A 25182-nucleotide genomic window follows, 5' to 3' on the forward strand; every position below is an offset into this window, starting at 1 on the left:
AATTTTTAAAAGTACTTATACTTGGGGTGGCTAGTTATTGCCTAGTCGGGATAAGAAACTTAAAATTTGCATTAATACGATATAGGATATTGAGGATAAGTTGAGGACAGTGAAAAAAAAAACTACGCTAGAGTATTCAAATTTACAGAAAACACGACAGAAAAAAAGTTTATGGACCTGCGTCTTTTTATTTATTTATTAGTATTTATTTAAGTTATGCAAAAAAAGTTATTATTGTCTAAAAAAAACCAAGACTTAGTCTTTGGTCGTTGTATTTAGTTCATCAGGACTTCACCGCCATCTGTGATGGAAAGTGTTAACTTAGGTATGCATAGTAGTAACCTCGGCTCTAAGTCTTGTAGTCAGTGTTACATAACCTGCATAGATGTCGCTGAAATAAAATATTATTTTAAGTAAATTTTACTAGATAGGATAGGCATTTTGTTTTCAAACCTACTCGAGTTGTGTTGTTGAGACATTGAACGGGAATTCTTTGTTTCTTTTAGTTAAGATAGATAAATTTATTTTAGTTAAGATGGGCCACATTCAATCAACCTACTAAACAGTAAGCTACTTAATTATTCGCTTAATCTTGTTAATATCCTTGTTTGCTCTTACCGTTTAATTTTAATTAGGTTTTTAAGGAAACGGTATCGGTAGGATAAACACCAAATTTATTCATATTATATAAGTCAAGCTTTATACGCTCCATCTATAGTCTAGCAAAATTATTATGTAAATAATTCACCATAGATATATATGTAATTATATATTTTTTATAATATTTTATTTAAAATAATTATTTATGGAATCAGTTAAAAGCGTCGTGTTTATTTCTGTCGAGTACTTTCTGTATTTTTTTCACCAATTGATATCTACATATAACAACAACACCAACCTGACATATTATTATAATATATTGAAAAGCAATATCGACCTGTTCGTCAAAAGCAAAAAAAAAAAAAACAATTTTATATTTAAAATAAATTCTTCTTATATAAAATCTTGCGGCAACAGTAACTACAAGTAAAATTCCTCTTTGAGGCTACGTTGCCTCGCGAGGCAACTTGAACTCAACGCATACGCATTTGCAATGCGTACGCTCTCGTACCTCTGTAAGGTTGTACCTATTTAAAAATACAGTACAGTAAGGTAAGGTAATGTAATCATAACATTCTCTTTAGCTCAGTTTATTTTAATTGCCACTTCCTTAAAATGTAAAATATAATTTTAGTATCTTGCACGTGTGTACCTAAGTTATGGCAATAAATGTTTTTTAACACTTTCGAAACCGGGCTCTACGCGGCGCTACGACATTTTCGCTACATAAACCCATGTAATCGGCTACGCTTCTAAGCGGTTTACAGTCGGGTTCTTGGTAGCGAAAGTGTTAATTTAATTTTTTTAATGTTAAGGTGCAAAAGTGCATGTCGAATTTATCAATGAATTCATTCATGATTTCTCCATGCAATCTCGCAGCTCAAGTGGTACAAGGGAAGGATAATAAATAAAAGACAAAAGTCAAATAAAAGCTTAGCTTTATTAGTTATTACTCGTTATATTGACGAAGAAACACCCCTCTGGTATCAACAAGTCACCATGCTCTATCACCGTTACTTCCAGAAATTTTGATCAGATTTAGTATAGCCAATTGTTTTCCAATGTAGTGTCGCAATTCGCGACGGCCCCAGGGGGCAATTTAGACTTTTTGATACAATTTCCAACCACAATGATCCACTTTACTCTAAATACACCAACAGTGGTTAGCTAAACATTCACGGACAAAAGACACACGCTCGTAACTAAAGCATTATGACAATGTGATATTATATTAATGTATAAGTATTGTATTAAGAACCGTAATATTAATGCGTAGTTAGGTTAGGTTTGTCGTTACACTAGGTTCGAGTCTGAGGCCCACAGATTACAATAGTGACCGGTAGCCATTCCGAGACCAATACCGACATTATTCCATCTTAAAATCGCCTTTTAAATTTATCTTTTTTACATCCAGAACCATATAAACATCTTTAAGTTATTTATAATATTTGTTTTATCTATAACGCGCCCCCGCCACCCCTCGCCCCGTCACTCCCGTATTTACAAATGGTTGCTCCTAAACTTTTAATATCCCGACGCTATTCTTAAAATTAAATACAAAAAACGCATGACTTTCTAAATTTACCTAAAGTATTTTTGTCAACGCTATAATTTATGAATTTTTGATCTTTACACCCACTTTAGAAATATTCAATACAAAAATACTCTTTTTGAATAAAATTTTATACACGACGTTGGGCGACGGAGGGGCGGGGGCGCCCGAAAGAAACGCTTTGAGCCTCGTTACCTTAACATCATGAAATTTGTACTAAATACTTCAGGCGGGCGGACGCGGGCCCACACTTAGCCGAAATGCGAGGATGCCGAAAGAACGCCTAAACACTAGTCAAACTTGCGCGCGCCGAGCGCACGCACTAAAATAATTTCGTTTTTTAAATTTTGTAACTAATTTTTAATTTATCACTGAGTCCGCGCCCGCCGCCTGCGTGCACGCCGAACAAAACGTGGATCGCTGTCGATGAAGACCACAAGGATATTGAAAATATGTTTCCATTTACTCGTTTAACTTTAACTTCATTACAAAATTATCTTTGCTTACGACGACTCGTGTAAACAGTAGAGGACACGCCTCGCTACGTGCTAGCGTCGGCAGTGTCAGTTTCGAGATCTAATAGTATTCCGTGCTCAATTTTGAAAACGTTTATTTGATACAAACAAATGATACTTAAGTACATTATCACCTAAATTTCAGCATTTCTTAATGATTTGTTCAAGTATAGAAAAGTTGATACAACTATTTGGTACATCTATATGTCTTCTAACTTCCAAAAATGAAATGCTACATACAATAGAGTCTATTACAATTTTCGAAAATTTAGGAACCATAATACCCAAACGTGAAACCAAATACATTCTATATTGTTTTTTTTTATTTATAATTAATTTTGAAAATAATTACATATATCTTTCATAATGATAGCCCAACGACACCTTTAGACGGAATCGAAGTTCTAAAAGAGTAACATAAATATCCCATACATCAATATACCAAACAGAATACTCTATCTCTACATTACAAAGCTTCCAAACCAACTGACGTTGCCGAAAGGGCAATTTCAATAAATCTACATACATTATAGATACAAACATGAGTTTTAAAGTCAACACCGAATTTTGTACTTTTTCCGCGGGATAGCTCCCAGCATCACTGTGGACTAATATTTCGATGTTTCAAGCTTGAGTCTTTACACTAATTTAGAAAATTGTCAACCAATAACTTAGATATAAAGAACCGCGCGATCCGTTGTGGTCTTGCGCAGTGTATCGCTCAAGTAAAAAATCCGGACAAAACATGCTTGAAAACATTTTCAAATGGTTCCTCTGTCTTATAAACTTATCCTAAAAGTTCACGGCTCCTAGTCTGAAAATACGGTTTCGGTTGAGTACTGTCGATGGGAAATCAATATGTTCTATTGTAATGTGTGTGTGTAGCCTGCGAATATTTCTAGTACATATGAAGAGTCTATGGAGAGATCGGAATAACGGATTCATTACTTACTAAAGGATTACTCCGGCTGTCAGTTTAGAGCTAAAAAGTTAAATCTAACGCGTGTCTGTACTTAAATCTTTATAGTAAACGTAATCAATTCCATTCTTCAATTCATGGCTGAAGATGTAGCAGTCAGCTTTTAGAAAAGCCTTCTTAGCTCTAAAGTGTCATTATTTATGGTAAGAACGGAACAGACAACATTTAACAAAAACACCGTAACGTAACATAGAACGCTAGATATGACACCCTGCGGCGACTGACGAGAAGACGCTCAAGGGAACTGAAACCGGGCTATTGCTGGCCTGTGTGATGGGTGGGAATTCGAACTTCGAATTCGGAGAACTAGGGAAATTTGGAACTTAAAACCGGCTGCCAAAAGGGGGAGGCTGCGTGTTTGATGTGATGTCTTAAAGTATCCGTATCTCTCACCTAACCTGAACGCTATTCTAAGCACACCAGTCGACGCCTGGTCCGTCCTAAACTGAGGTACTCTTATATTATTGTAATAGTTCAAATGGTTACAAATTAAACGATAACAAACGTGTCAATATCAAATGAAAAATGCTTACACCTGCTTAGCTAGGCCGGCCGCCTGCCTGACTTCGGTTACAGACTCGAAAATCAGGATGATATAACATTTGTACAATTCCGCAAATCAATTCGCAATTGTTCCGTTTCTATTGTGGTTTACTTAAAACTGTGGCTAGATAGTTAACTCGATAATTGTCATCTGTATTAAAACTATCGTATATGTACATGGCTATACATCTCTGTACACTATCTATCAATATATCTATAGGAAGCGTGAAAATAATTTGTCTTCTGTTTAAACCAATGATGTGTAAATCAAAGTGTTTCCTTGCGTGGGGCGGACGGCCGGCATCTACATGTTATAACAAATACATCGAGTTGTGCGGGCTCGTTGCCTCGCGCGGCGCGTGCCACGTGAGGTGGAGCTGCCTCGCGCGGCCAGCGGCCTCAACGAGGCAGACTTTGCACTTCATGGCATCGCGTCGCGCGACACTCGCGGCTCCGCGCTACATATATCTACGAATCAAACTAATTAATCTTCTATAGTATAATAGTGTGTGTATGTATACTGTTCGTTAGAACGCGCAAGTCGCGCGGACGCCGCGCGCCGGCTTCGGTTGGGCAGTAGGTACTATTGAGGGCCCTTTTCAATTAATTTTATTACTTTTTCTTGTAAAAAATCAACATTTTTGAAGGCACTTCTGATCGGACGAGGTGGCCCAGTGGATTTTTGTGTATGTCAGCCGAAAGTGTTGTAGTATCATTTTGTATAGTTTTTGATGGGGTCTGGTCTATTGTGTGTTGCCTTCAACTATTGTTTTCTGTTTGGATGTGTTCGAATGTCTATGTGTGCGTGAGAGCCGGCGCGGGGCGCCCGCCTGCGAGGCGGGCGGCTTCCATCTCGACTGTAAAAAGTTAAAAACTCCTAAATGTAATACAGAATTCGGAAAAGTAAATACCTGAACTACATGAATACCCAGTTAACTGTAATAGATATGAAGATTTGGATTAGCATATTGTAATATTTGAGTGTCGAGAGGAAGACGTGCGCGTCGCAATGCCCGGCACGTTTTTGGAAAAGATTATTCTTCTAACAAATATAAACTTAACCCTATCTGTCGTCAGACAACTGAACTTGAACCGACCTGCCGAGACCTTAATACAAACAAGGATGCTTACGGTAATCTCAACGAAAGATGTGTAATGTGATTTGAATTTCTGTGTCTGTCTATTTTATTGTAAAATCCTCTGCAAGAACACAAAACCGGCTATCAGTATAAAAATAATTTGTTAAATATTATTTTTATTTGTGGATCGAAAAATAACCCTGCTCTATTGTACTAATAACTATGGTTAACGTTAAATATCCCTAAAATAATTAAGACGAGGTAAGGGTTGACAATTTTGTGCCTCCGAGGGCCAACAACCAACGCAACATGCAACGAAACTGGAACTTGCTTCGAAGGAAAGGAAAAGGATAAAAACAAAATAAAAACAACCAAAATCAAAACTTAAGCAATTAATATATTAATCGTTTTTTTCTTAAAGAGTAAATCAATAAATGATTTTTAAGATAATATACACAACTATAAAACCATTTTAAGATAATACTTAATAATAATATAATAATAATTATATATAGCGAAATATATTATGTGCAGAAATAAAATTCTAGGTGACTTAAATTTTCTCTTACTCGATAACCTAATGAATTGTCTAGAGCGCTTGCGCGCGTCCCACGTCCAACTTCAAAATTTATAATTTAATTTAACTTTTTTTATTAATAATTTTGATTCTGAAGGCCTAAATGCGAGTGTCGTATAATTTTGGTGTGCGAAACATTTTTTCCAAAAGTTTTGTTGTGGCGAGGCCGATTTGCCTCATGGAGTTGCCTCGTGGAGGCCTACTCGAGTTGTTCGAGGAAGTTGGGCGACTTGAAGTACTCGGGCACGGGGTCGTCGAGCCGCGAGATCACCTTGTAGATGGACTTCTTCCAGCTCTGCTCGGTGTCCTTGCCGCCCTGGATGGCGCGGAAGAACTCGCGCAGCGTCTGCTCCACCACGTATCTGAAGTTGGGCGGAACCTGGAAATAATACAATGTTCACATTAACATTTGTAGTATACTTATTATAGATAATATTATAATGAACTGACAAAATAAGATATGTTTGAACGGGCGGATGGTCAAGTGGTCAGGACGTTAGTCGCGTAAGCTGAAGACCAGGGTCGATTCCCGGCTCGGTCACCAGTCGGCCTTGTCGCTTCTTCTTTCGTGTATGTATGATATGATAATATAATTATGGTTGAGACATATGTAGTGTCATTCAACTTTGTTCCCTAATAACCTTTAATACTTAACCTATTCATAACGTGGAACGTTTATTCTCACACTGCAGAAGAGTTATAATAAACTGAGCTATTTACAGAAGTGGCCTATTGATATAATTCAAATGAGTCTGTAAATTAATTTTTCAACAAAACTAGGTATTTTAAGAAAGTTTGTTGTCAGACGTTTCTCATTGAGCGGCTTTTCGTGCCAATTTTTCAAATTAACATACTACAAATAGATACATGGATAGTAATGGTCTTCAGAAGTACAAACACAGCGCTGAATAACTGACAGGCCCTTAGTAACTGGACTTAGTTAAGTGGACTCCAGGCTCCCACGAGCCGCCGAAAAGCGGGATGGGTGGAACTCACCATCATCCTGCTTGCGTTATCCCGATATTTGCCACGACTCATGGGAGCCTGGGGTCCGCTTTGACAACTACTCCCAAGATCATGAAACTCACCTCAATATGGTTATTCCTGTTATAGTGCAGGTTGAGCACCCGGTACAGCTCGGAGTCCCCAGCGACGTGGATGTCGTCCGCCGTCTTCAGGCCCTCACTGATGGCCTGCCGGGCGTATTTCTCCATCTGGATGTAGTAGAACTCCCTGGAAAGACGGAAATAAAACGTTATTGAAGAAACTTAAGTCATATGAACACACCTGTTGTCCCAAAAGGTAGGCAGCGCATAAACTATTCAAGTTTTAGTGCCACTTTTAGCAATAATGTGGTTTGGGAGCAGACAAACTTGCATGATAACAATATGAAATGAAAGAAGCGAGAGAATTAGAACCGCCAGTTGATATTGTGTGCAGAATGAGTTTCGTGAATTATTGAGGAGGCAAGAATTTATGGGAAATGCCTCGCGAATCAGGGGCCTTAGCCGCTTAAGTGCATTTTGATTACGTCAAAATCGTCAAGTTAATCAATTTTCGCTTATAAATAGTAGTAAGTAATATCTAATATCATCATCACTCAAAAAAATTAAGTTGCATTGTCCAACATATAAAAAATTTGCTCTTAATAATTTATTTTTGTTCTCATCCAAATAACATCATTATATTTCATATACAAATACACACGCTATGGAAGAAATTCCTAAAAGTAACGATGAATGTATGTTTTTTTTTTCATCACCTAAAAACCCCAATTGCATCGCAATCGAATCATATGACACATCATCTCTCGATTATTCACCGAGCCGTACGTGTATGCCTAAGTCGAGTCGAGTCGATGCTCGAACCTCTCGCTCGCACTTATCTTTTTAATTGGCACTCGACGAAGGCACTAATTGAGTAAGTAAATGAAGTGCCTAAATAATTAGATGTCTTTTCGCTGTTCGTTCTGCCCTAATTAGGGGTTCACCGCGATGGGACTATATTTGGAGGATTTTGGCTGCTTTAAAACTAGACGTTTATGTGCTTTTACATCTTTAAATATCTATTATAGTATTTTAGTTTTGTAGTAAAGTTCAATACAATGTTTCTTCTCAAAAAATGGACATAAACATTTAATTATAAATTATATTGTACCTACTATAGTTCGAACGGGTTAGTTTGCTATTCGAAAACAGATAATAATATTGCATTTTATCCACAAGAGTACAAAGTAATTTCATACAAATTTTAACTTGATCTCTTAAGCTGGCTGGTAGAATTTACCTATGAATGATGATTTTGAATCATAGATATTGAATAAATTATCAATTTATTTGATTTAGTTTAATGTTTAATAAATATTGACTATAAAATAGTGTGTTATTGTTGGTGTAGTGAAAAAAATTGTGTTTCACTCGGTGGCAATCTTTGTTTAAAGCTCGTGCCTTGAAACCCTCACAACGCTCAGGATTCCACTTTTTGAACCACTCGCTACACTAGCGGTTCAATATTGAAATCTTTCGCTTGCTCGGGTATCACTATTGGCACGTGCGGTTAAACGACTACTTTGCCCCCTTGTAAAACATATAACTATTGTACCTAGTTCGACGAACATAAAACAACGGCGTCATTACGTCAATTTTACCATTTGTTTTTTGTATGTACCGTTATCAAATGTGTCACGATATGTATTTTTTTTATTGAGTGTAGTACGTAACGCATCGATATCTTTTATTATAATTACTTTCAGATGTCTCAGCGTATTTGCCCGAGCCAGATGTTGTACAAAGTTCAAGTGGGTACTAAGTGCGTCATAAGTAAAATAAAATATGATTCTAATATACTGATAAAGCCGTATTAAAATAGCGGCCATGTGTATAAACATTTAAATATGATTAGGTACTTGAATATTTGTTAAGTTTTCCTTGTTCCGTTAAAACAGCGTGATAAGAAGTAATAAGAACATATCGGCCCATGGCGTGAAGAACATGATAAGTTGAGATATTTTTTTTACTGAAATTTGAATTTAGAACAGTCTTATGGTTCAGTTTTGTTCCAATTCTTAAATTGTGATGACGACTAAAAAAAACTATTTGGTCCGTCAGTTAGATCATCAAAAAATTTTGGACACATATTTTTTATTTTTTCTCGTAAACGAGAAATGACGACAGTACAGCGCCTTGAAGTTTTACAACTCTTACCTAAAAGTGACGTCACAAGCCCCCACTCCGGAACTTTGAAACCCTGTATATTTGTATTATTTCATCAATTAGATAAAGCGAAAAATATGTGTTCAGTATTTTGAGACGATCTAACTGACGGACTAAACAGAATTCCATTTTTTTTAATGTAGTCGTCATCCCTATTCTTCACGCCTTTCTCCGATTTATTTCTTCTCATAACAACCGAGCCACAATTGAATAAAGCCAACAAATCAATTACAAACCGCACGAGAATACGCATCGCAAGTTTCAAGTGAAAAAGGCTGAATATGAACTCGTAAGTAATTAGCCTCGCGAGTCTCGATGCGCTCTCGTAAGCGAAGCGAAGGTAGCGAGCGAAGCAAGCGAAGCGAGCCGAGCGAAGCGAAAATGGCTAATCAAATCCTCGACGCCCTCAGCCTATCTTTTTTTCTCATTGCGACTCAAGTGTCAGACACACGTCCATTAAAGTCGTTCATTAGCCTTCGTTTGGCGTTTTGTCAGTGGAAACTTGATTGTTTGACGCATAGTTTGGATTTGTCAACGTTCATTATAGGTTTGTCTGGTTTTGGTTGTCTGTCTACGGTGGACATTTCAGATTTTTGATTCTTTTTCTTTAAGTGATATACAGACATGCCTCCTATTTGAGTTTACATTGTCTAAAGTTGATCCATATTGACAGTTCATTTTGTAGGCAGTGATTGTAACAGTTCCTTCTCTAACAAGAACTCAATAACAAGATTATATTTTACCTTGAATCTAAGATACTTAATTCTCTTAGAATTTGCAAAAATTCCTAACGTTTAAATCACGACAGTTATTAAAAAAAAAAAAAGTCAAGTCGTAATCATTCTGGAATCATATAAAATTGACTTCGCATTGCGAAAACTGCGAATTTCGCAACAAACTTACATGGAAATGCGAACTTTCTAGTCAGATAAGAACACGGAGATAGCGATCGCTCAAGCAATTTGTAAGCAAGCAACGTTCGCGGGCCCACATGGCCGATGCGGGCAGAAAGAAGGTACCCAATTTTACGATACGGGACTTAAGTGGAACAACCCTTTGTTTTCGAAAAAAGTTGATGGTAGTTCTTAATTTAATCAGATTATTAATTTATGTACTTTACGGGATATCATTAGTAAACTCGTTCTATCCGATCTAGCTTAAAAAGGTGTGCGGAAAACGCATTGCGTTCGCACTGCGTCTTATAAAACAATTGCCAACAATATTATTATGGTCTGTATTAAAAACGATATTGAACATCTTATAAGTTCAGTTTGATACGATTGTATTTTTTTTTAACAAAAACCGTTACATTCAGTATCAGCTGTTCGTTCTGTAATTTAACGTTTTTATATTCAACGACTTTTGCGAAGCAAAATTTCTGCTGAAATGAAATCCTCTTTGATTCTTGGATATACAGTTTAAAACTAAATGGCTCAACGGATTAAATATCGTGAAATAAACTACAACAATTGTCAGCGCACTTTATTGATAAGGTTACTAAAATTTAACTTTAAGCTTATGTTCTTACGGTTTTAGTTCCTTTGAAGAAAAGTAGTTTTGTAGTGCAAAAAACGCACTGGATTTCTTAAGAAAACGCATCTTGCTACCTGAATATGCCAGCGTCTTGGGGGACATTGTTTGATACTGGCCGTTTGCAAAAACTATTTAGACGATGGTAGGTCAAACTGTTCCTTCGAATTTTAAAAGACTGACGCGATTATTGATTGAGTTTTTTTTTAATTGGAACAATTCTTTTTGGCCAGTATTTAGTTGATTGCTGTAAAATAGATCTCGAGTAAGATTTTGGGTACTAAACTTTTTTAAATTGGAATAAAGTTTTTTAAACTTATTCTAAATGGCCAGGAATTAGTCAAATAGCTGTAAGTAGTTCGTACGTCGAATTCTTAAAAAAATTAAGCCAAATCTTAACTCTGTGCAAATTCAAAGTCAATTGATAATGTATGCCTAAGAAATAAAAAAAGTAAATACAATGTGCAAAGTGGGGAGCGTCTTGTGGCCCCCTCAAGGCATTCGATTCCCGTGAGAACTCCGTTTAAAGAACCATAGAGCTATGAAGTAGATAACTTACCTTATGGGAATAAATAGGATTTGATAAATAAATTTCTTATAATAATTTTATTTCGTAAAAAATATTTATAACATTTTTAAAAAGTCAATATTTTCATTCATCATCTCATCAACGCATTTATATAAAAGCAAATAAAATCACGGTAAAAAAATGTTTTTGTTAATATTTATACTATCAAATTTCGTTGAACTGATGTTTTAAGTTGGCTAGTTCGTTAGAGAAAACTCTTGATTTTATTTTTAAAACACAATTTTACTTGCAGGTATACATCAAAACATGTTTGACAACTGAGTACCTAGATCGCGAATCGAGAATTTATATTGAAACTTAATTTAGCTGAACGCAAAAAAAAACGAATTTTAAAATTCAACATAAGTAATATAATATCAACAGCGGCTGACCACAATATAAAATTATTTTCTTTCTAGTGTAAGTTTGCTATAAGTAATATTTATTTTGCCGCTTCTAATCTTCCTAAGTCATCCCCAAGACGCTAGGGGACAATATCCTTTGTTGACTTGCTTACACTTAGAACCCGATTTCCCGTGGTCGAGATGAGGGAATTTCGTAATAACTATTAATAATACTAATCGGTAATAAGATAGGGGCGTTAGATCAGTACGAGTTCCAAGAATTAGTTTGTGGGTCATTCAGAAGACATAACTTTTATTGAAACGGTTATAAGGGTGAGCAAAAAATGAAGTAAAACTAGTCATTTTATGCTTAACTAATTTAACCATTTTTCAATTAAAATTTTTACCAGCCACATATCACCAAAACACGTACGAAAATGAGAAGCAGAACAATTGACGATACATAAACCTATAAATATCACCTTATTTCCGCCAACCAACCAAACATAATGAACGTCAAAACTCATAACCGTTTGTTCGGAACCGTTAAAAACGAAACGCGTTTAAAATTCAAATTTCGAATCAACTTAAGTCCTTTTAAACGCACGCCCATAGTTTCCAAACACCACTGACTTTTTGAATTTCGAAACACTCATTTCGATCGTTCCCAAATACAATGGTTATTAAAGCAGTGTACCTGTGTGGGTGTGTCTGTGTGTGTGTGAGTGGACGGTCCAGCTTTCGAGAAGCCGATGACTGCAATGGACAGAGTATTGTAAAGTGACGCCTCTAATTTTTTGGGTACCTATTTACAGGTTATATAAAATATATGCTGCATCTTAGACAACATTATTGAGAACATGTAAATATGTAGGAAGTTAAAGATTTACAACTTACAAGTGTAATAAAAATAATAAATACTTTTAGTGAGTAGTAGTATTATTTTGGTCAAGTACGCGTAGGTATTCGAGAAAGGATAAGCCTTGTAATTATTTTGATAAAGGAAAACTGTGATGTTATCCTCGACAAATTCCAAACTTAATATTTTCGTTTAGGCACGCAAATACACTGTGACAGCGATATAAACTTCATCCCAGTTAACATCAGCCGACAAAGTTGCCACATTCAAACTTAAAAAAACCGACGTAACATTCAGCGGTCAAATCAACCTCAATATAAAACTTCAAGCATAGTCCAACTACCAAATATTCGTCGTTATTAAAGAAGTTAATTTAGGCAACTTTGATCCCTCTGTTTTTTTCGAGTCTGTGCTGAAAGTTGCACGGCGCGGCGCACACACACACAACGCACACACACATGCATAGTAAAAGCGAGTAAACTAATACCGGGCGGATTAATGCTTCAGTTAGTGAAAAAACTTTTTTTCAGACTGCATCGTCCGACCCAGGGGTGGACTGAGGTGGTTTTTTATATTGACACGTTACTTGCCTTTGCTGACGGTTTTTGGTGCGAATACTGTAAAAGTATTTTTTTTTCATATTGATCATGAAAAGTTTTCTTTACTCAGTGTATCAGTGTTAGACAGTACGTATTACGTAAAAATAAAATAGATTTTTAACGAATGTCACCGATTGGTAAAGTTTAACATTTTTAATATAGGATGTCAATTCACAAATACTTGATTATTATATTGATCATGAAAAGTTTTCTTTACTCAGTGTATCAGTGTTAGACAGTACGTATTACGTAAAAATAAAATAGATTTTTAACGAATGTCACCGATTGGTAAAGTTTAACATTTTTAATATAGGATGTCAATTCACAAATACTTGATTAAGTTTAGTAGAAATGACGAGAAAAGCCATATTTTTAATGCAATAAATTTGATAAACATTTTCACCGTTTGTTATATGACTATTGACTATAACTATTAGCGTTATTTATTTCTTAATAATAACATTTTATCGTATTTTTCATCCTATTCACAAAAACATTTTTCATATACTTAACTTCTCCATTTTTTCGTGCACCTACTTATTGCCTTGCGATGAAACTAAACACATGCACAGTTATGCTTCTTTTTAAAACCTAAACAGTTATAAAAAAGATAAAGTGCCATTATTGACCTACTTGTCTTCACATAAACACCTTTTGCTTTCTTATCGGTCGCGGCTCGTTCTAAGCAACCGAATGCGGGTAGTTTGCATATTCTGACTTTCGCAGCGACACTTACGGTATTATGTGATATTATTTATAGAATCGTAAAATAAATGTAATCTTCAGTCAGTCAATGACAGATTTTTATTTGTTTTTTTTTGTAACATTTAGATGACGTTACGTTAAAAATACTTTTGAAAAGCTCCTCATATTAGAGTAATAAATATAAAATTTGAATTAAGAATACAAAACTATTGGTACGAAGATTAGTACAAAAACGCGTAAATTGAGTGGAAAACTTTATCGGAAATATAATGAAATCGTTCTTGTACAGAATAGGAAACTCTATTGCATACATATACGAAATCAGATGGCAAAAAACCACAGCAAGAGCTCTAACCGGAAACCATTTAAAAGGAAAACCAAACAACTATTACATATTATGTAAATTACTGTTCAATTTTGAAAGTCATATTTGGTAAAATATCACAATATGTCACTTTAGTTTAATTAAAGTATGCTTATATGTATTATTCTTGGCTTAATATGAAGTTTTCCAGGTAAATGAGTTTTGTATTATCGGTGTCATGTTTCGAAGTTAACATTAATTATGCCATTACCTTGATATTGTGGAATTAATTACTATATAAAGTATTTATTCTTTGCCTCTTCGGGCTATTATTGCGACGCAATAACGAAATACAAAATCTATAAATCATATTTCGCAAGAATTGTAGTTAAGTGTGTATAATAAGAATTGTAATGTAATAGGTATTTTAGAACCCCTAGAATGGAAATAAAAATCATTTCGTATAGCGCAGTGTAACAGTAAATTTTACTGGTTTAATACATAGCATTACGTTACTTCTATAATTATTGAGTTTAATTTAAATTAATTTTAAATTATCCACCACATTACTCAAAAAGTCAACTTTGAACTTACAGTACAATACAAAACAAAAAAAGACAAGTTACTGCGCTGTTCTGATGTGACCATCCACACCAAGAGGAAGACACGAGTGACCAACGACATGACATTACTGGTCACGTACAGATAGTGTTATTAGTTAAGCATCCACATGAAAAAAAAAACACTTTTTTTCAATCGTAAACTAGAACTTTCCTTTGCTAATCCGCGAATCGATAACGTGCAAGTCAATCAGTGCTAACCTGTTATAATTACTTGCGTATTTTTTACATGCAATTAATTTTCCCACCCTCCCACCGCAAAAATAAAAATAAATACGCAAATAAATATAACAACCCACCACCAAAAATACAAAACTCGACACGTGTTTCGCCTCTCTACGAGGCATCCTCAGGAGCTGATGTTGACGGTCCGAAGTCCCGCAACTGACTGACTGACTGACTGACTGAGTCAGTTGCGGGACTTCGGACCGTCAACATCAGCTCCTGAGGATGCCTCGTAGAGAGGCGAAACACGTGTCGAGTTTTGTATTTTTGGTGGTGGGTTGTTATATTTATTTGCGTATTTATTTTTATTTTTGCGGTGGGAGGGTGGGAAAATTAATTGCATGTAAAAAATACGCAAGTAATTATAACAGGTTAGCACTGATTGACTTGCACGTTATCGATTCGCGGATTAGCAAAGGAAAGTTCTAGTTTACGATTAACATGGATTTCCGCAAAGTAACGCCTGATTCCATCGACTTTTTTTCAAGTCATCAAATTATTAAATTAGTAATCGGCTAATAATGATCCCGCCCAATCCGTCCCTGCGCCCCCCTCGCTGACCCGCTGTCTTGTACCGCGCTTCAAAAGTTGAGCTCATTGGAGTGCCTCCGAGATTTTATTAACCCAACCAGCGAAAAAAGGGTTAAAACGTCCCTTTAAGGCCAAAGCTGACCATTCACGGTTGCCTGGACTTTGTATTAGTTGACTGATTATGAGACAGTTTTAAGTGAATCTCGACCTTTTTTTACTAATTAAAACATCAGTGATAAAAGTTTTTTAGGCTTCAGCCCCTAAAAATTATATTCAAAAATGTTAAGTTCCCTTTCAAAAGCAATTCGTTTGGATAAGCTGTGTTTCCAAAACGACCCGCTTGGCGCGCTGCGCTGTTCAAAATCCATACTTACTATACTTACTTACTTAGACGTTAGATTAAAGTGAAAGTGTGTGTGTCTGTTCGTTTGTCCATCTTTTACGGCAAAACGGAGCGACGAATTGACGTGATTTTTTACGTGGAGATAGTTGAAAGGATGTAAAGTGACCACACTTCCCTAAAATGGGGGTGGAAGTTTGTATGGAGCATTCCGAAATTTTCGAATTTAAAGCAAGCGAAGCCGCGTTTAAAAGCTAGTTCCATATAAAATGAGGGTTACTAAAAAGTTACGTTACATTTTCGAATGTAATCTACACGAAATGTACAGAATACGCACCCATGCCATAACAAAATATCCGTGCATGACACAAAAATATAAAGGCGTGTGTACAAAAACGTGAAGTAAAGGTGTGTACACATGCGTTAATTAATTACGTCTTGGGGCGGGCCGGGAGACAGTTAGCATGGCACTTGGAATAATTTCCCATGTGGCTTGTGCCGTGCCTTTTACTGCTGATTCGTAAGGAGGTTGATGTCATCAAATCGTTATGAGGTTAATGTGGATACGATATTGGTGAAATTAAAAAAAAACTTTGTAGGTTGAAACAGGCGCGAATTCAAAATACGAATCGATCGTTCTTCACACTTTACGTATATATGCGAATTACGAGTATTTCAAAGTAGCACCTTGCACCCAGATTGACAATTTAAAAATGCTTATTGTAAGCCTGTTTTAAAAAAAAATACTGATTATTTTAAGTTTTGCCTCTTTTGCCCTTATTCGGACAGAAAGGTAGAACATAAAATTGTAGTAATTAATGAGCATTTTTAAACATATTGCATAAAAATCTGTAGATCTAATATAATATAGAGTATAGGTATGTAATAATTCCACTTTATTTCTGATAACTCAATTTTTTATCATTAAAAACACTCGTCGATGTCCTATAAAAGGACAATCAGAGGAAACGAAACCGCACTAAAATAATAACCGTCTTCTCCAACGTAATGTGAACTGTTTAAACTTGGAAGAACAAACGGACGCGGCTGGTACGGTGGTCTGGAAGAGACCTCACGTGATTGGTCAGTTTCTGTGCCATAGATAAGAGCTTCCGTCTGTGAAGGATAATTCTGATAACGGCTGTGGCTGTTAAGAATGTAGAAAAATATTGTGTGAATTTATCTTTGGTATATTCTTTTTTTTATATCTATACTCTGGATTAATACAATGTTTTAGGCGGTAAAATGATAGTAAAAGTGCTATTGCTATTCTGTCTTGAATATGAGTCATTTTGTCATGATGACTTGGTGTTCCAGGCTTAAAGTTCTCAATTAACAAAAATCTATAAAATAATAAACAGAAACTGTTTGATTACCTACAAAAACTGATTAAATTATACCCACCTGCTGAAAGTAAAGTACTAGTATTTTTAGAATATATTTAAAATTAAAAATCAAAGGCAATATAATTATTTTTTATCAATTTGACACATCTACCAAGCGACACTACAAATTTCTAAGTCACAGCAAAAAATCTACAGCATCGTGTCAAACGCCTTTAAAAAAGTTCCTAAGTCCAAAAAAATATGGCGTAGCCACACGATTCGAACAGTCGCGTGACGAACGCACCCATGTATGTTCATTAGAACAATATTAAGTTTTTTAAGGTACAGTCTAATGAAGCCCGCTCCTTCGAGACTGTAGGCGCGGTTCGCATGATAACTTGTCGGTATTTTTGTGTTTTGAATAGATTATGTGATTTTTGTAGGACATCTGTTGTGAGTGAGGTATTAAATTAGTTGATGCTATATCTATGTTTTATACGACTAAGTACTTATACGATTTTTTATAATATCAATGTTAAAATACTATAAGGTCTAGTTACCTTTCGAGTTGGAAGGTCAGATGGCAATCGCTTTCGTAAAACTAGTGCCTACGCCAAATCTTGGGATTAGTTGTCAAAGCGGACCCCAGGCTCCCATGAGCCATGGCAAATGCCGGGATAATGCAAGGAGGATGATGAATGTTAAAATACTACGAATCGAATTATGAAAAAATATGACATGATTTTTCTAAAATTGATGACTAAAAATTTCTGGTCCGAGATTTAAAAATATCTAGCAAAATATACAATTACCAGTCTCGTACACACAGTAGGTACATACAGCGACAAATAAAATCGAAAAGAAAAAATATACCTACATTACATCCTTGAAGTTTCGATTACTATTTTCTATTAACGATAATCTCGGATACACCCTGAACTATTGTGCCTACATTTTAGTTTAGGGTAGGCATTCTGTACACATTCCGCATTTCACGTAACACATTACCGCAATAAAACTGTAGTGTAACTACTTAAGGTTGATTGCCGGGCGTGGTAATTAAAAAACCTAATACCCCGAAGACAAGATAAGGCCGGAAGACACCGGCACTTATAATTACACTTTCATTAGGTAATGAACATGACTTCGTATTTATGTGCTATTAGAAGGACAAAATGGATGTTTGAGTATGAGTATATGTGCTTACGTAGTTTTAGAGGCAATTGTACAGCCATTTTTGTTGTAGATATATTTACCAATACAGAAGATGATTTAGAAAGGAATCAATATTTAATTGATTTTGATAATAATTTGTCAATAAATAATAACAATAAAAAAATAATAACATATTTAAAAATCGAAACAAGATTAAAGAAAAAAAAAAATTAAAATTTTAATTTATATATAGTAGTGTGACTACTTAAAAAAAAAACACACACATCAAAATATTTGTTAAAAATAATTTGATTTGTTCCGATAACAACGAACAACATATTTGTTACAAAAAAAGAATATTACGCGTCCGCAAAAACCATACTCGTTTTTCTAATTTGGAATTGAAAAAATGGCCGCTTCTCAATGACAGTGATAAGTAAGGCGCGTCCTTTTAATTATATTATTAACGGCAAAGGCCGTAAGAATATTTTATAATGGCGTATATCGCGATATGTAAATACGGCGCGCCCTCCTATTAGACAATGCTCGCGTGTGTGTGAGCCTTAATTCGGAAGTGCCGGAATTTACGAATTTAGTGCTGAGGTGTGACGTTCTTCGCGTTAGTGCGTTTCACATTATTCGATCCGATATCGGATGTAGGACCGATATCCCATACATTACAGGCGCCATCTTGGATTTTTTTCTATTGAAATCCTTCCGACATCTGATATCGGATCGGAAAATGTGAAAACGGTGTCTTGCACGCTCAAAATTAGATTATTGTTTTTAGTGTTTTTGTATATAAATAGTAGATTTATACTTTAGTATCAATAGTAATTTTACTTCTATTTTCAATCTATTGTATGTTGTCGTTGACGTGTAAAAGTGTATTCGTTGCATTAATTATTTGTATTTTGGTTCGTCTCTAATTTTATTGCAATTAAAAGAAAAACCCGCATTGTAAACTATCAACATTTTCAAAAAACATGTTATTGTTGACTAGTTGAATATTCTTTATGGCATAGTCTACACCTATTGTACTGTAAAGTTTTTCATTATGTTCAAAGAATAAATAAATATGTTCATTTATTCACAAAAAGTAACTATCTCAATCGTACTATAAAAAAAATGTTTAAAGCAAAATTTTTACTGCTATGTCTAACAAGTAACGAACGAAAAATATCCCAAAAATAACCTAATAACCAACACCTAAGTTGCAAACACGGAGCACGTTTTGTCCACTAATTAGTACGAGAACTACTAATAAGAAGTGTCAACTCGTGAGTAATTAGCAGAGATTTGAAGGAAAACTACTCATAAGCTTCCTTCGAGGGCCACGGCAATTACGGCGTGCGAGCGTGGCGTGAAAACTGCCCACTTCCCGCCCTAGCCTTATTAAAAATGTTAACGAGTAAATTAGACTCCACACCAGGGTACATGTAGCCCAATGCACAAACGCTTACGATAATATCTGTTTCGTAGCTATCTATCTCTATCGCTCTTGGTGCGACAGAGCCAGACTGCATTTCTGCCGGCGTCTGGCGTCGACGATTGCCATTCGGCTATGCCGGCTGTACTGAAAACGACACATCTCAACACACTTACGATTTTTAATGTGTGTTGTGGCATAAATTCTAAAGTTTAAAGAGTAGGTTGCAAGTTGTAACTTAGTTAAGACTCTGTGTGTAACGGTGTAACCAGCCAATTAAATTTAAGAGGTTATAGAATTTCGAAATAGAAGCGAAATGTACATATACTTCGCGCTCTTGGGCCTTATTAAAAATGTTAATACGCAAATTAGACTCCATACCTGTACTGGAAACGACACATCTCACATTTATACACTTATAATATAATTTTTAATGTGTGTTGTGACATACGTAAATTCTAAAGTTAGAGTACGGACTAGGTTGCAATTTAGTAAAGACTCAGTGTGTAACCAACCAATTAAATTTAAGAGGTTATAGAAAAAGTTTCTCGTGAGGGAAGAGAAATGTACCTACGTGAAATTAATTTATTTATTGTACGTAACGACATGTCTCACATTTACACGCTTATAATGTGTATTGTAACGGACATGAATTCTAAAGTTGCCCCTTAGTTACGACTCAAGGTGTAACTACCCAATTTTTAAGAGGTTATAAGAGTACATTAAATATCTGCGTAAGCGTGCTTTAAAAAAGGTATCATGACACATATCATCAGTATCATCACACTTATGATGTTGCTGTGACATAAATTCTAAATTTTAAAGAATAGGTTGCAAACGACACATCTTGCTTACAGACTTTTTTTTTATGTGTTGTAACGGGCATACCACAGATGTCATATATACCATAGATCAAGCAAACGTATCTACTTAGCGTGTCAAATGGACTCAGTAAAATCCACTGAGTTGTCCGTCTTTAATCGCAGCTTGCAGCTTTCGGTCGTCAATTTTTGTAAGTTGAAGTCAACAAAAACATTAAAATTGCCTCGTTACGTGATATTTCATTGCAACAACACAAAAATTATGAAGGGAAATTATTCTCAAGATTAGAATATGTGGTAGCAATTTAGTTAACACTCGATGTGTAACTAACCTTTTTTTAAGAGGTTACCTATAGAATTTCTCGTGAGGAATATACATTTATATTTATCTGCGTAAGCGTGCTTTAATAAAATACAGTTTTAAAATTAAAATGATTGAACTAGATGTGTAGCATTAAACATGGCAACTTAAAAAGCCGTGTGGAAATTGCGACGGCTTGCAAAATTTCTGTAAGAGTCCTTGGAGGTTTCATTCGCTTTTACGAAAACAACCACTTATCAGGAATTACCTTTAGTTTTAGTTTTTATTCAAGTTTACTTTATCGGTTAAAAGGGTAAATGAGAACGTTGGTTATGAGAACTGAACTGAGTCATGAAAAATCCATATCTTTTATGACTAATTTAATAAAGTTTATTATGATTTTTATATAACTAATACTGATGTAATTCAAGTCACACATTACGCAATTTAAATAGAATAAAAAAAACATTAAAAATTGGTACACATCGTGAATCACACGTGACATCAAGATCTTATTTAAAAAAAAACAAGTTAGCGCGAGCGGAGTGTAAACATTTTTTATTGCGTACGTCAGAAGAGTATAAGTAAAGTCTGCCACACACTAAACAGTTCTAAACGCGCCTATCGTGTGAGCGCGCCCTCGCGACACGTAAAAAAGATTAATTGGAGTGCCTAACAACTTACTGTAGCCGGCTGCAGGCTACGTAGTACGTACCCGGCCGGCCTAGACCACTTCACCACTTAATTAAGTGAAATAACTTAAACGACTCACTAATTAGTGCTACTGGCAGTACTGGCTAATTCTACGAGTAGCTCTTTGTTAAAGCACTGCACTTCTTTGAGTTACACGCCAAAAGAATTTGTCTTTGCAGACTTTTGCGTAAAGGATGTTTGTTTCTCCCTAGAGACTTTTGACGGGAACCGAGAAAAGTTCGTTGCGGTTCACTTTGAAGCTTACATTCTTAATATTTAAGGGGAGTAAATAAACGAAAGAATTTGGCCGCCATTTAAATAGGTACTCGCTTTTGAGCCTTTCTTAACCTTTGAGGTGTTTACGAAATTGTCATTTCTTTAAGCGTATTAAAACTTGGAAAATATTCGTGGAAATGTTTTTTAAAAGGTAGGCGGCGGGGCGTTACCTGGTAAGACGATAGAAGAGCTCTTGCTGTAGGACTCTTCAGGTGTACTCATTAACAAGTGGACAGTCGGGTCGTGTGTGGAGCGCTTAAGGCGTTTCTCAACTTTTTATGTTTCGAATTTGGAACGTTTTAAAAGCAAACCGTTCTTTTAACGGATTAGTTTTAATAACGTTTATTGTGCCTTATCAAAGGCTATCGAAAGGTTTGACTTCTGTAATCGTGTTTACGATTAGTGCTGCTAATTTACTTAATTGTAGAAAGTTTCACTGTTGCGTTTAGTTTAAATTAGAAGATCGATACCATATCGGTTGGGTAATAAAAAATGGCGCCGTTTTTCCTAATCAAAGAATTTTAACAATAACCAATTAATGTTTTTCTATGATTTTAAGACTACTTGGTCAATAATCTAGTAGTAACTTAAAGAATATTGATTATTAGAATGAAGTACAGTTCTTGTGACCGTAAGAAGCGCTTGGCATCCGTTGGGTTGACGATATCCGGAAAATTGCGGGTCACAAATGGATGAGACTAGCTCAGGACCGGGACAAGTGGCGTACTAGAAGAGAGGTCTATGTTCAGCAGTGTGCAATAAAGGTCTGATATGGCTATGATGTTGTTAGTTTTTGTTTCGGATGAATATAATATATACAAAAAACTCACAATTTTCGCACGAAACTTTCTCAAAATAAACAAACGCCTCAAATCGATGTCATAAATTTAAAATAACCCCATCGTGTAAGTTTGCACCGGGCTGTAGTAATTACGTTCGTGCGATTGTAAAATTACCCTCGCCCTTTCAGTTCTTTCAGAGATGTTATCGGGAAGGAAATGACCGTTTTCCGTTGTCCACAAAGCCGCCATTAGAGGACAATGCTAATGGACTAAGTCCGCCATAGTGGACTTCGGAGGTGGATTTTGAAAAAGATTTTTAAGAAAGTACAGGTTTTTTAAAGATACACGCATACCCCCTTATGTATAAAAAAGTTACTGGACTGATTATTATGAATAACGCCAATAGAAAATATTTATTCAACAACACAAATGAAATCCTTAGGTACCTACTTACAAACAGTGTAATACTAAAAAGTATCATACTACTATTACTTTGGTAAAAGAAATGTTTAGTAAATAAAGGCTTAAAAATCGTAACATTTGTTGACAGAGTTTTTAAGAAATCGTTAAACTTTAAAACGTTTTCTGAATTTCGTTTTGTAGAATAACTTACATATGTCGATATTATATTTTTGTATGTGTAAGTAATTTATGAGTAATTACTAGTATATCAATATTAGCGTACGGCATAAGCAAAGCAATACAATCGGTATTGCTTTGTTTTAAACTACTTATCTATAAGTATAATATTTTAAATACAGGGAGTTCTATCTTTTTATTCCGCTATTATATGATAGTATATGATGTGACCTTAGTTTTTTTTTAAATATATTTTATGGTGTTTTTAGTATCCATCCTAAAGTACATACAATGTTTAATAGTTTCAGACGCATTGCACAACACACCCAAGTTTTTCATTAATATTATCATTACTTTAGATATGGCACTTGTAGATAGGCTATCAATGCTTTTACCAAGTCCCCTATCTCGCACTTAGATAAAGATAATGCTAGCTTGAGATAGCTAGAAAGCTTTAATATAAAATGTGGGTGATAACGAAGCTTCGAGTGTTTACTAGTCTACAATATACTTTTTACCCCACTACGGCTACGCAAAAGGAGGGTTATACGTATACTAACTAGATATTGGCTCAATATCTTTTATTCTTCCTTAAATGATATGGATGGTGTGTACAAATTACTGCACACATGCATAAATCTGCAGGCCATGCGCTTGGCGAGGAACAGATGCTATATATTAGTCTAGTTAATTTAATTTTAAAATATAGTTGTAAAACTACTCTTAGGATATTAAGTAACAACCTAGATATTAACCCCATTATTCATAAACGTTCACTAAAGTTATCAAGCCGATAAAGTTCGTTTGTCCCTTTCCGACGTATTGGTGTGATAGAAAGGGACAAACGAACTTTATCGGCTTGATAACTTTAGTGAACGTTTATGAATAAGAGGGTAAGTCTATACTAACAAGTTCTATGGATTTTTAATTGGTCCGAAATAAACATTTTTTTTTATGGAGGGACCTAGGCTTCAACAGGATGACGTGATCCTCAGCATTGAGGGAACGACTGAAGAAAGATTGGCTTTTGGCACGAACCAAAATCAATGAGAATTATTGGCTCATTTTGTCCTTCATACTTTACATCAGAGGTGTATGGTAAAAAAAAAGTTTGTGGAGTTTTTGATAAATGTATAATCCATACTAATATTATAAATGGGAAAGTGTGTGTGTCTGTTTGTTTGTCCGTCTTTCACGGCAAAACGGAGCGACGAATTGACGAGATTTTTGGAGATACTTAGTTGAAGGAATGGATAGTGACATAGGCTACTTTTTGTCTCTTTCTAACGCGAGCGAAGCCGCGGGCAAGAGCTAGTAAATGTATTGCTTTCATCACCTTTTTAATATAATTTTGCTAAAATAAATTAGGATTAATATATTAATGATATACTTAATTCCTACAGGCTAAATTCAAAAACACGGTAAAACCTTTATTTATGCAAATAAACACTTATCTCCGATATTTTCCTCCAATAAACGGAAAACACACGTATAAATATAAATAAATCAACCGCAAAACTTGGTCCATTTAAGATATAGCAAATGAGTAATTCCCAATAATATAATGTGTTGATATATGTATAAGAATATAAATTATTATCTGAAAAAGTTTCCCAATAGGTGACGACTTTTAAAGAAACTAATATATAGCTTTGCTTAGTTTGGGGCTAAGTTGATCTGTGTAAGGTGTCCCCAATATATTTATTTATTATTTATAAGTATAAATAATTATTATAAATGATTTATTGAATTCAGCCGCCCGTATCATTCGCGGGGACTGGAATCAGAAGTTACAGATTTAAAAAAAATATACCTAAATGTCGTTATTTTTTCGAGTACAGCGTTCTGATCCGGAAGATCTAAATACGATTTAAGATTTGTTTATTGATTTAAAAAACTTTATTAGCACCTACTTAAAAAAATAAAAAAAAAAATAACTACTTAATTAACATAAGTTAACTTATAATATATTGAAAATATCAACTTGCCCTATCATTCGCGGGGACTGGAATCACTAATAGGTACATATATAAAAAAAACCTGAAACCGATTGTTTTGAGACACATTGAATGATTCCAGCCATACGATTTAAGGAGAGGCCTTGTTCACTTTTTTTTCATATGTGTAATTATACTTCAA

At 35.1% G+C, this 25182-nt stretch overlaps 1 protein-coding gene across 2 annotated transcripts in view; it reads right to left on the reverse strand.

Moving 5' to 3' along the window:
• Positions 1–5645: 5645 nt before the first annotated feature.
• LOC125232369 (homeobox protein prospero) overlaps positions 5646–25182 on the reverse strand; it is a 147866-nt gene continuing 128329 nt past the window's right edge. For both annotated transcript variants that reach the window (XM_048138007.1, XM_048138006.1), the window contains 2 exons: positions 6934–7078; positions 5646–6224 (listed from right to left, as the gene is read on the reverse strand). In XM_048138007.1, the coding sequence (XP_047993964.1) occupies positions 6045–6224; positions 6934–7078 (325 nt within the window). In that variant the 3' untranslated portion in view covers positions 5646–6044. The remainder of the gene's footprint in view (positions 6225–6933; positions 7079–25182) is intronic.

This window comes from Leguminivora glycinivorella, chromosome 13 (genome assembly GCF_023078275.1).
Source record: "Leguminivora glycinivorella isolate SPB_JAAS2020 chromosome 13, LegGlyc_1.1, whole genome shotgun sequence".
Classification (NCBI taxonomy): Eukaryota; Metazoa; Arthropoda; class Insecta; order Lepidoptera; family Tortricidae; genus Leguminivora; species Leguminivora glycinivorella.